This window comes from Fonsecaea erecta (genome assembly GCF_001651985.1).
Source record: "Fonsecaea erecta strain CBS 125763 chromosome Unknown Scaff4, whole genome shotgun sequence".
Taxonomy (NCBI): domain Eukaryota; kingdom Fungi; phylum Ascomycota; class Eurotiomycetes; order Chaetothyriales; family Herpotrichiellaceae; genus Fonsecaea; species Fonsecaea erecta.
Window position 1 is genome coordinate 3,561,637 of NW_017387247.1, and position 15,199 is coordinate 3,576,835.

The 15,199-nt window shown below is 44.2% G+C and overlaps 3 protein-coding genes across 3 annotated transcripts; 2 read left to right on the forward strand and 1 right to left on the reverse strand.

Annotated features, from left to right (window-relative positions):
• Window positions 1–476: 476 nt before the first annotated feature.
• AYL99_06057 (hypothetical protein) lies at window positions 477–1,287 on the reverse strand (the record flags this gene model as incomplete). The annotated part of the gene is made up of 2 exons (XM_018837567.1): window positions 477–786; window positions 863–1,287. The coding sequence occupies 2 exons, from the start codon at window positions 1,285–1,287 to the stop codon at window positions 477–479; spliced, it is 735 nt and encodes a 244-aa protein (XP_018694420.1).
• Window positions 1,288–2,087: 800 nt separating this feature from the next.
• Window positions 2,088–2,495, forward strand: AYL99_06058 (hypothetical protein; the record flags this gene model as incomplete). Its single annotated transcript, XM_018837568.1, has 1 exon — window positions 2,088–2,495. The coding sequence occupies one exon, from the start codon at window positions 2,088–2,090 to the stop codon at window positions 2,493–2,495; it is 408 nt and encodes a 135-aa protein (XP_018694421.1).
• Window positions 2,496–3,620: 1,125 nt separating this feature from the next.
• Window positions 3,621–5,513, forward strand: AYL99_06059 (hypothetical protein; the record flags this gene model as incomplete). Its single annotated transcript, XM_018837569.1, has 4 exons — window positions 3,621–3,912; window positions 4,141–4,606; window positions 5,408–5,424; window positions 5,485–5,513. 4 exons carry the CDS (start codon window positions 3,621–3,623, stop codon window positions 5,511–5,513), a joined length of 804 nt encoding a protein of 267 aa, XP_018694422.1.
• Window positions 5,514–15,199: the final 9,686 nt, after the last annotated feature.

A 15,199-nucleotide genomic window follows, 5' to 3' on the forward strand; every position in this document is an offset into this window, starting at 1 on the left:
AGGGGAGAGAGAGTCCTATTGCCTCAGAATGTGACTACCCTGGTCTCTTGTTTGATTGTTCCTTTTTTACTACTCGATGGACGCCCACTACGGTCATGGCTGACCTGGTGTAGGATCAGCACTCGTTGATAGTTGCGTGGCTGCGTCACGAACTACTCCGTACATCTACAGAGCCCCAGAATGAAAATCTCCTTCTTTTGTATCAATGCCTGTCTGTATCATTGTCGTTCATTCATTTCGTGTCTAGGTATTAATGCTGGCGTGTTCGTAGAGGTGAGACCTGAAAGACGATAGCCGAACAGATCCATGTACTCCAACAGACTCCCCTCTCGTGTCGAATTAGGATTTCCCATTGTACCAGTCCATCTCTAGCTTGCTAAGCTGCTGTCTATGCCCGGGTTGTCCTTGGCGGAGAGAGGTCGCTTCAGGTTCTCCTGGACCAGACATCTCGGACCTTGTAGCAAGGTTGCTACCCGCTAGCCGTCACCATCAGGTGTAAGCCCATCGGCATCTTCATGCCCGCTCCGCAACCTGTGCCTGAGCTGCTGGTTCTCTTTCACGACGTCCTCTCTCGCTCGCTCTAGCTCGTCAATCTTGTCCTGCAATTCTGCAATCTGATCTTCGGCCCCCGAGGAGAATTCCTCGATGATTTTAAAGACTCGCCACAGCCGCAGGATGACGACCAGGGAGCCGGCTTCTTCCAAGGGGCCGCGCAGAAGGACGTCGATGATGAAGGCGGTGATGATGACGAGGGCATCGAAGATGTGGAACGAGTTGTTGAAATACCTGCACAGGGGGGTTGAGGTTAATACGCGAACGAAAAGAAGCAGTCACTGGAATGGGCGCCGAAGGGAGACGGTACCTGAACCCAAATGCAAAGACACTGCCCAACAATTCAGCCATGAACAGACATGAAAAGGCCAGACTTGCGTAATCGAGCGCCTCGTTGGCCCGCTCCCACGCCTTGAGGTTGAAGCCTTTCTCGCCCGCATGCTCACATATGTGCAGACTGATGAGGAAATCTGCAAAGATACAGCATATATCGGCCGAGACCAGCAGAATCACGAAGTAGTGACCCCATTTGGACGACAACCAGCGTTGCAACGAATGTCGGAGTTTCCACACCGCGCTGTCCTCTCCGTGGACTTTGACAATGTGGCAGGCTATGAAGTCCTGCGATTGATGAAGCGCGGAGATGAATTGGCGGTCAGAGGGGAGGAGGGGCGTGGATTCATTCGTGCTACCCGTGGCTTGGGCAGACGAGTACCCGGGTTCGGGATCAGCCATGGTGGTGTGGATGTAGACTCAGGTTGAGACCAGTGTTGTTGTGCTTTTACGGACGGAGACTCAGGTCATTGTGCTCAATGGTCGTGCAACAGAGGGGGGGTGGAAGTGAACCCAAGACTAACCAACACAGATAGTCCTGAAGTGTTCGTAGGATCTCTGGGCAAAGCAACACGGGTATCGTAAGGTTCAGAGCATAGGAGAGAGTAGTAGCCGTCTGAGGATCCTGTCGAGGAGTGCGACAGAGCGCACCGAGCTGCGGCTGAGACACCACCAACACTTATCAAGACCTACCAGGGACCTTTTGCCATTGGGGAAATGGTACATGACTCGATGACGTAGGCTCTTCTGACGCGTCCATTCTAACTGGATGGAGAAGACACGGAAGGAGCACATCCGGAATAATGATATTCCGGTCACGCGGCAACTTCTTCCATATCTACACCTTTCCACCGATATCAATATTTATGTTCATGTTCCCGACTTCTTCCCTGGGAAAATCATTTCACGGCGTCTGACAGGTCCTTCTACGATACCTCGATGTATCAGGTCGATCTGGGTGTCATGTCTGATGGCAGAGTCCCCCGTGTCGCTTTGCAGAACACCTTTCTCTCGATCATTCCTGCCCCAACGCGCAACCGCAGATGCACTTTCCCCAGACATCATTCAGGTCAATCGGACGGGTTTGTTGAGAAAGAATCTCTCGCCGAAAGTGAGCCAGCAAGTAAATCTTTTCATCTTCTCCCATTTGTGCTACATACATCCCTTTCACCCGCTAATTGTTGCATCTGCTTTGCCTCGCTATGGCACCCCACGACTCCACGGGCATCCTAGATCCCAGAAGTTCCACGTCCAAATGGCCGGGCTATCTCGTGGGCTTCGTCCTTGGTCTGATCACTGTCTTCCTCCCGTACGCCTGCTTCCGACTCTACCGTTGCTATAGACCAGACTATCGTAGTCTACGATACCGTCACCGACGGCCGCCACCCAACTTCCTCCCTCAAGTGCCTCGCATTCCGCCAGGATACTCGCGGATCATTTTGCCACCTCCTTATTCGGACCATTTCGCGTTAGTGCGTCATCCAGAAGGACAAGCAACAACATTGGCAGTAACAGCGACACCACCCGCACCGACAGGGCCAAATACACTAGATGGTGCAGGTGATACAGCAACCCACCACAACTCCACGGCAGCTGAAACCGCGGCTTGATCAATTACCTGGTCCTCTGCCCTTTTGTGCCTTCATTATCAACACAAATGACAACACTTGTGATGCTCTATCTCTATCTGTCGGGTGCGAGTCGTTTGACTTCTCGAGGTCAGACTTCAGCATCACCACATCCTGTATCACACTGTGGAACGGCATCGGTCGCCATAATACCATTTTATGCTGAAATTTTTGGTTTTCCCGTAACGAAATCCCCCTGTCTCTGGAAGAGTCGAAAGCGACGAGAGGATTTGAGTATGTCAGATTTGCTGCAGGGGTTTCGCAAGCCGCATTGTTCAACTGCCGATATTCCGCCGCGTCCCTCGAAGCAACCGGCAAACATGCAGATGCTGTCAAGGCTTTATTATGACTTTGTCTCTCTACCTATCCTGTTTCAATGGAAGGAATGGTTGACCCAGTCGCAAGTTGGACTGGGGACTATATTAGTTGCATGGTTGGGAGTGAGGCTCACTACGGAAGCCACTTTATCTTCGTATCAGCTTTGATGAAGGCATTTTTGCCGTCATACAATTCATGCAGCAATGAAAGGTCGATTCCGAGCATGGTCCAACTGCATCCTTCTCCAATGGAGGCTGGCTTAGGGTTTGGTCAAGCTCCGTGATTCGGCACATCTCAACCCGAGGGATGTGTTGATTGAAGTATGCTTCCATGTTTTCCAACGAGTCACACCCGCACTTCTCCACGAAATCGTCCCTCAATCTCCAATTCCCTTTCCGCCCGTCGCTTTTACCCTCGGAGCAGGCGGGGGCGGTTCGTGGGAAAACTCTCGTGGAGGGATTTACAAAGTTGATGGAATATTGTTAATTAGCAGAGCACATGTTCCAGATTCACAGGACCCACGGTGGAAGAGAGCAAGCAGGAAAACAAGCAGAACAAGCAAACAGAAGACTAACTAGATAACCAGCCATGCCGACCATCTTTCCGAACAATCTATATCGCCTTCAGCAGGCCGGTTCATTGTGCAAGGTATATCCATCCATACCTCCCTCTACCTCGCCATCCCTCCACCCTCCTCAATTCCCTGTCCCTTCGCCCTTAGCATCTCCAGCACAAAAACATCGGAGACCGTCCTCTGAATGCCAAGCCCTCTTTTGAAACGGACAAGCCATGATAACGTGGGGCTCATACATGTTATATGTTCAACAGGTGTTCGGGATCAAACTCACGCCGTCGGCGGCGGTGGTGCAGATCGCCGCCGCGGCCGGCTTCGATGCGCTCTTCATCGACCTCGAGCATTCGGCCCTGTCCATCAACGACGCCAGCCAACTGTGCACGACGGGTCTGTTGGCGGGGACAACCCCCTTCGTCAGGGTGCCGTATCAGTGCGGTGACGGGTTCGTCCAGCGAGTCCTGGATGGAGGAGCCATGGGGGTCGTTTTCCCGCACGTGAGCACGAGAGGTACGTTTGCCAGGAGCTGTTCGTGGCGGACGGCTATCGGGAACCAATCCACCCACGCGTGCACACAAGGAGTTCCATATCCGTCAACGCCAGTAGATGTATTCTTTCCTCGGGAGGGTTTTGGCCTTTCTTTCTCCCTGCCCTCCCGTTTCTGATAAGCAGCATATCGAACTTGGAAAGGAGTTGGAAAAGGGACTGAACTGATATCCTTTTGGCTTCCCATTGTAGGTGAGGCCGAAGCTGCCGTCGCCATCTCAAAGTATCCGCCCGCCGGGAAACGCTCGATGACTGGGCAGCTCCCTCAGTTCGCGTACGCTGCCCAGCCGCACTCGGTCGTAATCCCGGAATCCAACAACGTGGGCTCGACCGTCATCGTCATGATCGAAACCCAAGAGGCCCTGCAGAACCTCGACGCCATCGCCTCCGTGACGGGCGTGGACGTGCTCCTGGTCGGCTCGAACGACCTGACCGTGGATCTCGGCATCGCCGCGCAGTTTGACAATCCCGTGTACACGGAGGCGATGAAGAAGGTGAGTCAAGCGTGCAGGAAGCACGGCAAGATCATGGGACTGGGCGGCGTGTACGACAATCCCACCTTCCACGGCTGGGCGGTCCACGAGTTGGGCGTGGGATTCATCCTCGGTGGGCAAGACTCGAGTTTCATCGCGAAGGGGGCAAAGGCTTGTCTTGATGCGTTGGTTAAAGTCGAGGAAGGAAAAAATTGAGGATTCACGGGTGCTGACGGCGACGGTGGAGCTGTGAAATGCTGCTGCGGCTGCCTCAGGCGGAGGACGGAGATAGAAGAAAAAAGTATACAACACGATTGTACCGACAGCGCGTGTGGTCGTAGTACCGCTCATCACCGACCCCTTTTTCAGCTTGGACCATCCCGTGATACCCTTGCGCTTACAGGACCGGGCACAAAAGCAACGGAAGTTCCGAAAGGATCGGAATGAGACGGACTGTCTCGAAGCACGACAAGTTTTTACGAACCCTTAGGACTTTGAGTTGGAATTCTCGGATCGTAAATCAGGAAGGCGATATATAAATGAAGCGAGCTTAGGATATCGCTCGTAAATTTCGACGAATACAGGGTCGTCCTGAGCTATGGGACGAGAAAAGCGAAGACGAGGAGGATATCGTGTAGCAGTTCAAACCGAGCGAAAGACGTATATAGACACTTCGAAAATACCGAAGTGGCCTATTTTCCTCTGGGACAAGACTGAGACCGTCAGGATTGCCCGTGCAAGTGTCACTTCTCCCAGAGATTCGGGGTTGCCCCACAGTCGGGCGCGATTTTAGTCACGTGAAAAAATACAACGCCAAGCCTGAAGCCTTTCCGTATCCGGACTGGTGTCGGGTCACCACACTAAACCCACAAAATTCACGTTTCATCCCTTCGCACCAACCACCATCGGCGCCACCACCACCAACAACACCATTGTACGTTCCGCCTTTTTCCTGTCCAATTGGCGTGTGCTAATCCGCTCCACAGACAGTTCCTTCTCCAACGTGAGTGGATAGCAATCTCGCTATGTCGTACTATCAGATGCTGACTTGTGGTTGTTACAGACGATGTCTCCCCAGTGAGTGCCGTCTGAAGGCACTCGCCTAGTTTCCCGCCGTGTGCGCGTACGCAACTAACAAAAGAGAAGGAATACCAACAATAACCTTGCCGTCGTCCGTTGGGACCCCGACATGGCCGCCCGCAACGCAGCAGCGTGGGCCCTTACGAGGGTTCCTCCTGTTCTGCTTGTGGGTGGCCAGCAATTGCGGCCGTATGTCCATTCACCACAGGGGCTCCGGTTGCTGGCCGAACCTGGCTTGAATGTCCTCTTCGTACGAGGTAGAATGATCACCCCTGCCAGGGTCGGTACGCACCGGCCTTCCTACATCAACGCCATCTTGATTCAATCAAGAGGCACTGCTCCTCCTTCGTGCTGTACGCAGTGCCGAGGCCGTCTCAACCCTTTTCCGGAGTGTCGTCGTGTTCGAGGACACTTCGGGGGTGCTTGCGCGAACTGTAAGTGGCGGGACCACGCGTCTCGTTGTAGTTTCGTACTCGCCGGGGCGGATAACAACGGGCCTGTGGTGATATCTGACGATGAAGACGACGACGACGACGATAACGACGACGGCGTCCTTTTCCTTCACGTCCCTCCTCGCCTGCGGCAGGGGGGCCGCGGCAACCCGATCGTTCTCTGAGGTACGTACGCAGTTTCTTTTGTTCGCAGGCACACTCTCCAGCACAGTATACCTATACGAGGCAAAACCTAGTCGGTGAGGGATGTTCACGACACTCAGTCTTAACTTGCACCTCTACGTGGTGACTGGGACAAGTAGCCATCTGGTGAAACTAAGCAACTCGTACGTCCTCTATACGATTCACAAATGGAATGTTTTCAATGAGTGACAGCAATGCCTATTATCGGACATGCTCAAAATTCTCCTCCTGAGTCTCCGTCGTAACCTTCAGGTATTCCTTCGAACTCTTCCACTGTTCTTGAAATTACATTGGGTCATTGTCACTTCCATGATCCCTTCGTACGCGTCCGGGCATGTTCCATCCCCGTGTGACTCGTCCTTTAACTCTTGCCTTGTGTAGTCGATCTCCATGTATTAGGTGATCGATTGTGTGCCCATTTGGTTTCTTTAGCTCGTACGTGTTGGCGAACAGCTTCCTGGAGACCTGATACGGGCCCTAAAATCTAGCTTCCCATTTCCTTGGGTTTTCTCTCCGTACGAGTACACAACTGCCCCCGTCGAACTCCACACGTTTGACGCGTTCTCGGTCAATATAGCGTTGATTTTGCTTGTCTCTGAGCTCTGTTAATCGATCTACCTCTGCCCTGATCGTCTCCATCACCGGCCCCGGGTCCTCTCGTACTGCATCTGTCTCTAGTATTAGTCCCACCTCGTCCGATAATAACCTCGGTCTCACGCCATGCAGCATATAGAACGGCGATTGTTCTGTTGTCGTGTGCGTACGCACTCGGGCGTGGTATAACGCATTTCCCAGGTACAGAAGATACCTGTTCTGAGGTCACCGCAAGGGCTGCGGGTTCTGCCTCTTCGTCTGACGCCTGAGGAACTCTTGATCGACCTGATCTTGTCTCCATCAAGGTACGTCCGAATCGTCCTAGTACACACAGAGACGATTTGACCAGCGTTGCTTCCAATGTAGGTGCTAGGACGAGGACCAGGGGTAACCTGTTAGTTACTACAGGAGCGCCTAGCGCTCCTGTAGTAAGAATGTGGTCAGTGCCAAGGGCCACGTGAGGTCACGTGGCTATGGTGGCTACCACATGTGACTCAATGGAGGAACATGGTGAATTCTACCAGGTCCTGGGGACCGTCTGACTATATACCTTCGAGTAATTTACAGGGTCCTGTTAACGCTAGTCCGAAGGCCTTCGGCCGAAGACCTAGCGTGACAGTTATTACATTAGCTTAGCAGCCCTATCAGTCGCAGCCTCCCCTACTTAACTTCGAAGGCTCTCCTTCGACGGCATCGAGAATAAGACTATCGTCCCGGGTCCTCCCTATAGATATTCACCTTATAGACAAAAGAAATAGATCGGCCGGGTATCTTCCACAGGAGCTCCGAGACGGCCGGGGATCTCCCATCGAAGACTCTTAATAGCCGGGAATAGGCACTTAGTTAGCCCTTGAAAGCCATTCACTAGCGTTTTAGTATCGCTTATATATTATCGACGTATATAGTAGCGAGGTGCCTAATAACTCCGATAGTCGGTGGCGAGAACGTTATCGTTATACTTAGCGATAGTATATACGCGACGACGCGCTTTTCGAACCGCATAAATATCTCTACTCACTACTATCTCTTCCTCTTTCGATCATCTCTTAAATAGCCTTTCGAATTTAACTTAACTTTATCCTTCTTTAATTATTATTTATAATATATCGTTAGATACGACTTCCTAGAATATTAGATAATCGTTCCTATAGTCTTAAAGGGGATAAAGACCGAAAGGATCGCTCGGACTTCTATTATCGAAATATTAATAAGATCCTTCGTCTCGACGCTAGTCGAAAGGATAGGAAGAACCGTCGTTCGTTCGTTTTAGTTTATCTTCCTCTTACTTATTTCGAAGCGATATTAATAAAGAGTAGATAGATACGTTTTATCGGAATAGTAATAATAAGTTAACTATATTATACGAATAGAGAGATCTAATTAAGAAGACTTTTACTCCGTAGAGTAGTTTCCTTTCGTTAGGATAGCGTAGTAAGCTACGGCCGTTAGCTAGAAGACTCGTATAACGACTCTTAGAGTACTTCGGCTCTCGAAACCTATCCTAATAGAAGAACTTCTTAATAGTCTTAGTATATACTTATAGCGACGTTAAATCGAAACCTTACGATCTATATATATTAGGTATAAGTAAGCTTTCGTAGAGTAAACCGGCCTTTTCTAAGTATACTCGCGTCTTTACTATCCCCGATAAGCTAGACTCCGGTTAGCTATTAAACGGAGACTACTCGTTCTATTATTCTAGAGAGAAGACTTACTCTCTATATCCTACGAATCCCGACCTCTAAAGTACGGATTCGAACCTATCGACGCTATAGATTAGCGATAAGCGTACTTCTATCTTCGTTTCTCCTAAGCCTTCGAACGATATAATCGCTTAGAGCTATTCTAGCGGTCGAAGTATCCGCTTTAAAGATAGTACTAATAAGATTCTATATACGCTAGTAGATCGAATACGTAGTAAGCGATTAAAGATTATCGCGACTCCTATAGATTCGAACGTAGTAATTGAAATCGATATCGATCCTTTGATAGATTTACTATCTAGCTTTACTTAAGTATAGCTAGACCGCTTCCTCGAGATCGCTATATCGAAGATATCTTAGGCTTACCTTAACTACCGTAAGTAAGGAGTTTAAATATACTATTATATTCGAGTACTTAACCTATCCGAAACGCTACGATCTCTTCCTTTCTCGCCTATTCCGTTTCGCTAGAGTCGAGATAGAAGTAATAGTCAGTTTAAAGCGCTTCGGGCGCAGCTTGACGAGATAAAAGGAGAGATAATAAAATTTAAGATATAGTTAGCTTAGTAGCGGACTATCTAAGCGCCTCCTCTAGTCTTTATCCTTTCCGGTTACTCTTCGTAGGGTTAATATTAACCGTACTCTTAGTAGTAGAGTCTATATTATTAATACCCTTAATAGTAGAGTTAATATTATTAATACCCTCTATAGTAGAGTTAATATTAAGACTACCCAGTTTAATAGGGTTAATAACTACTCGCGTATCAACTATATCGCGAGCCTTCGAACCGTAACCGAGAGTTAATAATATACGCTCAGTAACTTCCTATTCCTACGGCTTCGAACGATAATCTCTTTTATAATAAAGATCGTATTAGCTAGTAGAGTTATAAGACTTAACACTCGAACTAAGAGAGAGTATATAATATAGGAAGTCTTCGATAGAGCCTTTCGCCCGTCGTCTAATATTCTCCTTCTCTCGGTACTAGGGCTAGTGCGGCTTTATCGAGCTAGAATCGCTAGTCGTAGACTACTTTAGATCTTCGTTAGTACACTAGAGCGAGTTCTTAGTCGGATAGTTCTCCGCGTAATAGTACTTAAGAGAATTAAAGTAGTTTCGAAGAGGTTATAAGGACTAAGAGATGATTCTTTAGACTTCGATATTAATTCTTAAGCTTAGATTTCTTATCTTTTATATACGTAAGAAGATAATCTCGCGGAAGTAAACGCTAAGAGATACGCCTTTAGAATTACGTATATTAATCTTTTCGAAGTATAGATATTAAAAATCTAAAAATAATATCTAAGTTAATAACTTTCCCTTATCTTCCTCGTAAGCTTAATAATTCGCCTTAACGATCTTCCTTCGATAAGTCTTAATCTATTTTTAACGCGTAGTACTTAAGTATTTTTCTTTAATCGAGTCTTAACGCGTTCTAATGCTTTTATAACCTTTAAAGGGCGTTACGGGCCCGTTCCTATCGTTTATAAAGGTTAACCGATCGTATCGATATCTTCGCGCTCTCGCGGACTTCGATCCGAGGTTGTTATTTCGGTTTCGAAGGCCTTAATATATAGACTATATTAGTCTAAGACTACGGATTCGGCCTCGAAAGCACTAATATATAATATATATCTAGAGACTATAGTCTAATCTATATCGCTAGTCTCGATATCTACTTAAGGTTCCGAATAACCTTCGAACCGTTCTTATATAGTATCTAGACGGCTAGTCGATACCTTCGCGCTTACCTTCTCTTAAGCGCTTAAGTTTCGAACCGCCTTTAAAGGGGTACTAGTACTTTTAGATACTACTTTCCTAGGCCTTTCGCCCTTTAAAGTATTATTTATATACTTCTATCCTTTCTCTTCCTCCTCTACTTTACTTAAACGACCTCCTAATCGTTAATACTCTACGAGCTATTACCTTCGGGGGATTATAGTTAGTTTATTATACGTTAGAGGTGCGCGCTCTTCCTCTAAGACCTCTAATATATCTTTTAATAGCTTTTTAATACTAATAGTCTTATCTTAAAGCTATCGCTACTATATAAAGGTTATAATAGCTTTAATTTTATCGCCTATACTATCCGTAGAGCGATATTAAATAAGTCTTACTTTATTAACGGGCTTCGGAAGGATTTACTATCTATCCTTTCCTTCGATCTAGATTACGAGTATATATACTCTAAACTATAGCTTCTTTTCGATCTTAAAGAGTCCGAAGTAGATCGCTTCGAACTTCTAGCGTTATTCGTTAGTTATTAGAATATACTCGCCTTTCTTTAAGTCTTCTACGAGAAGAGTTAATCTATCTCGATATAACTTCTAAGTATAGATCTCTCGCTTAATTAGTCTTTAATTAGTCTTATATCGTACGGTTTATAGACCTTCTATATAGAGACCGAAATCTCTATCTAGATTTTCCTTATCGAAATCCTCTACGTCGCCTATAAGACGGAGTTCGATACCGTATACGAGCTTAAATAAGAATATACCTATTTCGTTATAAGCTCTTACTCGATAAGCGAATAGGACTATAAGTAGGTATAAAGTCTACTTAGTAACGGATCGATTTATCAGTTTCTTCGTTAGAATACTCTTAAGTATACTATTTAGTCTTTTAATCTTCCTATTCGTCTATAGATAATATAGAGTAGTCGTTCGATACTTAACTTTAATACGATTAAGATAATATTCGATTATTCGGAATATAAGATTAGCTCTATTATTAGAGAGGAGCTCTCGAAAAGCTCCGTAATAGTAGTAAATATCGAAGAGAAAGTCTACTACTATCTCTAAGATCGTATCTTTAGTTATCTTCGTAAGTAGCTAATCGATAGTCTAATTAATTACTATAAGAATCTATTCGAACCCGTCCGGAGTGCGAGATAATAGTCTAACGAAGTTAATAACTTATTTTTCGAAGAGTCTCGCGATAAGACGTACTTAAGTATATAACTCTTACTTACGCGTCTTCTTTCTCTAGACTAATTAATATTCTAGATATAATTCGGCGTACTTACGAACGCTTCGATATATTATCGACTACTATTCTCGGAACTTAATAATATCGTTAAGTATAGAGACGCTAAAGTAGCTATAATATCGATAATAGTATTCGATAAAGTCGTTCCGAAATAGGACTACGATATAAGAAATAAACTTACTATTAACCTTTCGATATAAACGGTCTTTAATTATAGTAAAGTTTTCGATATCGATCTCTTTAAGATCTTTCTTCTATTAGCTCGAAAGGGGCTTTTTAGGTACTTAAAGGTAGGATAATAGAGTAGATTTCTAAGCGTATTCTTTATTAAGAGAGTTTTCTTCCCTTTCGATTAGTTCGTATATATTAAGGCTCGCGATCTAATCTTCGGTTATTAATATTTAAGCCGTCGTAGTAACTCCGGTACTTATAAAGTCTAGTCGTCTTAAGATAGCGTTAGAAACTACTATCTCTAATCCCTTTCGGTACTTAATATTAAGAGAGTATTTACCGAACTCGTCGAGCTATCGCGCGAGGCGTTTCGACGGTAAGCGAGTTATATTTATATATTTAAGACTTTCGTAATCTATTACGATAGTAGTCTTATAACTATTCTAGATATAGACGGACTAGATTTGAAGAGTATATTTAATTACTAGTAACTTCTTTTCTTATATAAAGTAGTTAAGTTCGGCGTCGCGAAGCTTACGGCTATCGAAAGTAACCGAGTACTATTTATTATCCACTTCTAGCTATAAAAGCACGACTCTTAGGGCCTATTCCGAGTAGTCGGTTTCGATACGGAAGAGTTACGTTTCGTCTATCTATTATAGGATAGATTCGGACGAAAGCGCGTCCTTAAGACAACGGAATATATCTTTATATTATAGATTCTAGTAGATAGGCCTAAAGCGCTTCTTTCTAAGGCTTATATTAGCTTCGATTAGTAGATCTAAGAGAGAAGTCGCTATTCGAGCGAAGTCCGGAATATATTAACGATAGTACGAAGCTAGACTAAGGAACCATTAAATCTCGTATATATTTCGCGATTACGACTATTCGGTTATCGCTTATATCTTTATAGATATAGACTTATAATATCCGCTATCGACGATATAACTATAGAATTCGAGTTCTCGAACTCCGATAGTATATTTCGAAGACTTAGTATATAGCTTATTCTTTTCGAGATATTATAAAACTTATTATAAATACTCTTAATACTCCTCTTTCGATATAGAGAATACGATAATATCGTCTAAATAGATAATTACGAAGCCTTAGGATACTAGCTCTTATAAGATATTGTTTATAATCCTCTAGAAGATTAAAGATATATTAGTTAAACTAAAGAGTATCGTAATCTACTTATATTTATTCGACCGCGTATTAAAGGCGGTCTTTAGAATAGAGACTTTACTTATCTCGATCTAATAATAGTCTAAGATTAGATTAATCTTCGAAAGATATTAAGTATAACTAATACGATCGAGATAGTTCTAGATATAAGATAGTAGATAGATATTCTTCTTCGTAACGCTATTTAAAAGACGATAATTAATATATATTCGCTATTATCTGTCGGACTTTAATACGAAAAGTATAGATAAACTCTAAGAGCTCGAAGATAGTCGAATAAGACCTTTCTCTAGTAACTCTTAAATCTATCGATCTTACTTATCTCTATAGATCTTTAAGAGGATATAATAGGGAATATTTATAAGCTTCGCGTCTCTTATATCGATTTTATACTTAATATTACGCCTCTTAGGCTCTTTTAGTATAATCTCTTCTCGAAAGGTATCCTTTACTTAACGAATAATAACTTCGAAATCTTTATCTAGGTAGTTCGGAAGCTTAGAGGTTAGCGCGATAGTCGCCTCCTTCGCCCTAACGACTACGAGATAAGATATACGGTCTTTCTACGGATCGGATATTGTCGTAGCTTTTGAAGTATTATCGTTTAGGACCTTTAAAGAGCTTCTCTTTTGGAATTTATATATAGCTTTAGTAGCCTTTTGATAGCCGATAATATTTAAGCTAGCTAGAATCTTAACTTCGCCTTTATAGTTAATAGTTCTAAACGGTCGAATAGGGATTTATATACTCTATCCGCTCCTATTTCGCGCTATAAGCTTTAATAGACTAAAGTCCTAGTAAGCTTTATATTTTCGAAGCTAGTTTATTCTAAGGATAATATCGTAGGCGTTCTAGTCTAGAATATATAATTCGGTTCGGACTCGAAGGTCTCCGAGAGTAAGTCCGATAATTAAAGCTTAATTCGTCTACGTAATATTACTATTCGTAAGTTGTACGAGAACGGGAGTTATCGTTCGAACCTTAATATCCCCCTTTAGGCGGCTAAACGTCGCCTTTAAAACGAAAGAAAGATTAGATCCGATATTAATTAGAACGCGAATTAAAAGAATAGTACTAAACTAGTCTAGCTCTCCGCTTACGATATTACTCCCTTCCGTAGACCTAATTCTATAGGTAGAAGAGATAGTCGCTAATAGTATAACTTTAAAGAGTAGCGTTCGCTTTCTCTTCTTCCGAAGCGGACCTAATTAATCGCTATTCGAGGAATTTTCTGTTCTAATTATCGCGCTATTAGATATCTCTTCGTCTAATAACGGCGAGCTTTTCTCTTATCTCCTTACTTTATAGCCTTAGAAGGGCTCCGATAATCCTTCGCGACGTACCTAGCCTTACTATAATTATAGTATCGGATATCTAATTTACTATTATTAGTCTTCGAAGTAGAGACCGCTAGACGAGTTATAGATAGGTCTAATCGGGAATCTCTTATTCGTAGATTCTCTCGCTCTCGAGAGAGTATATATACTCGTATATCTCGGAGAGGGTTAGCGAAGGTTATCTTAATATCTCTATTTACGTCTCGAACACTCGGCTATAACGTAATTATTCTCTCGCGTTAATCTTACTCTATTAAATTTATATCTTATAGAGCTAACGGAATAACTTTCGTTCGCCGATACGGATATCGGAAGTCCTACTAATTTCGATCCTACTCTAGTTACCTTTCGATTTAGTAGGCGTATTCTACGTATAGCTTATAGGTCGACGGAATGAGATACGAAGGAAGAAAAGCGATCTTATCGTAGATTTCTCGCTTAAGACCCTTTCGAAACTACTTAAGTATCTCTCTATCTGTCGGACGAGGATCGAGATATAATCTTATAATATTAAGAGTCTACGCGAACTTAACTATAATATTCTTCTAGATTATAATATCGAACTCGACTTCCCGTTAGTTCTAGATTCGAACGTTAGTAAAGAACTTCGTTAGAGCTTCGGTCTATAGAATCTAGCTATTCCGGAGCTATTACTTAACGGATAACTCGAGATCGTCTCTAACGCTTAAGACTTACTAACTCGCTACGTCTTCTTTAAGATACGAGATAGCTAGCGCGACCTTTTCGGCTCCTGAAAGAGATTAATACTATAATAGCTCCTTCCGTCGAAGCTATTCTTCTATATATATAACTTAAGTTTTCGCGGTGTCGCCCTTCTATACTCTCTTATACTTCTAAGGATCCTTAAAGCCTTAGATTAGTATAAATACTATATTTACGGGGGTTTCGATAGAGTACGAAGTTAGAGCGGTTATAACGATTTCTAGCGGAACGGTCGACGGAGTGCTTTCTCTAGAAGTGTCAGGGACAAGGACCGAGAAAAGACTCTGAGGGGCTTCAGAGGGCTTCGAACGTATATGAGAGGCTTAAGAGTCCTAATATTACTATCTTAATATACGAT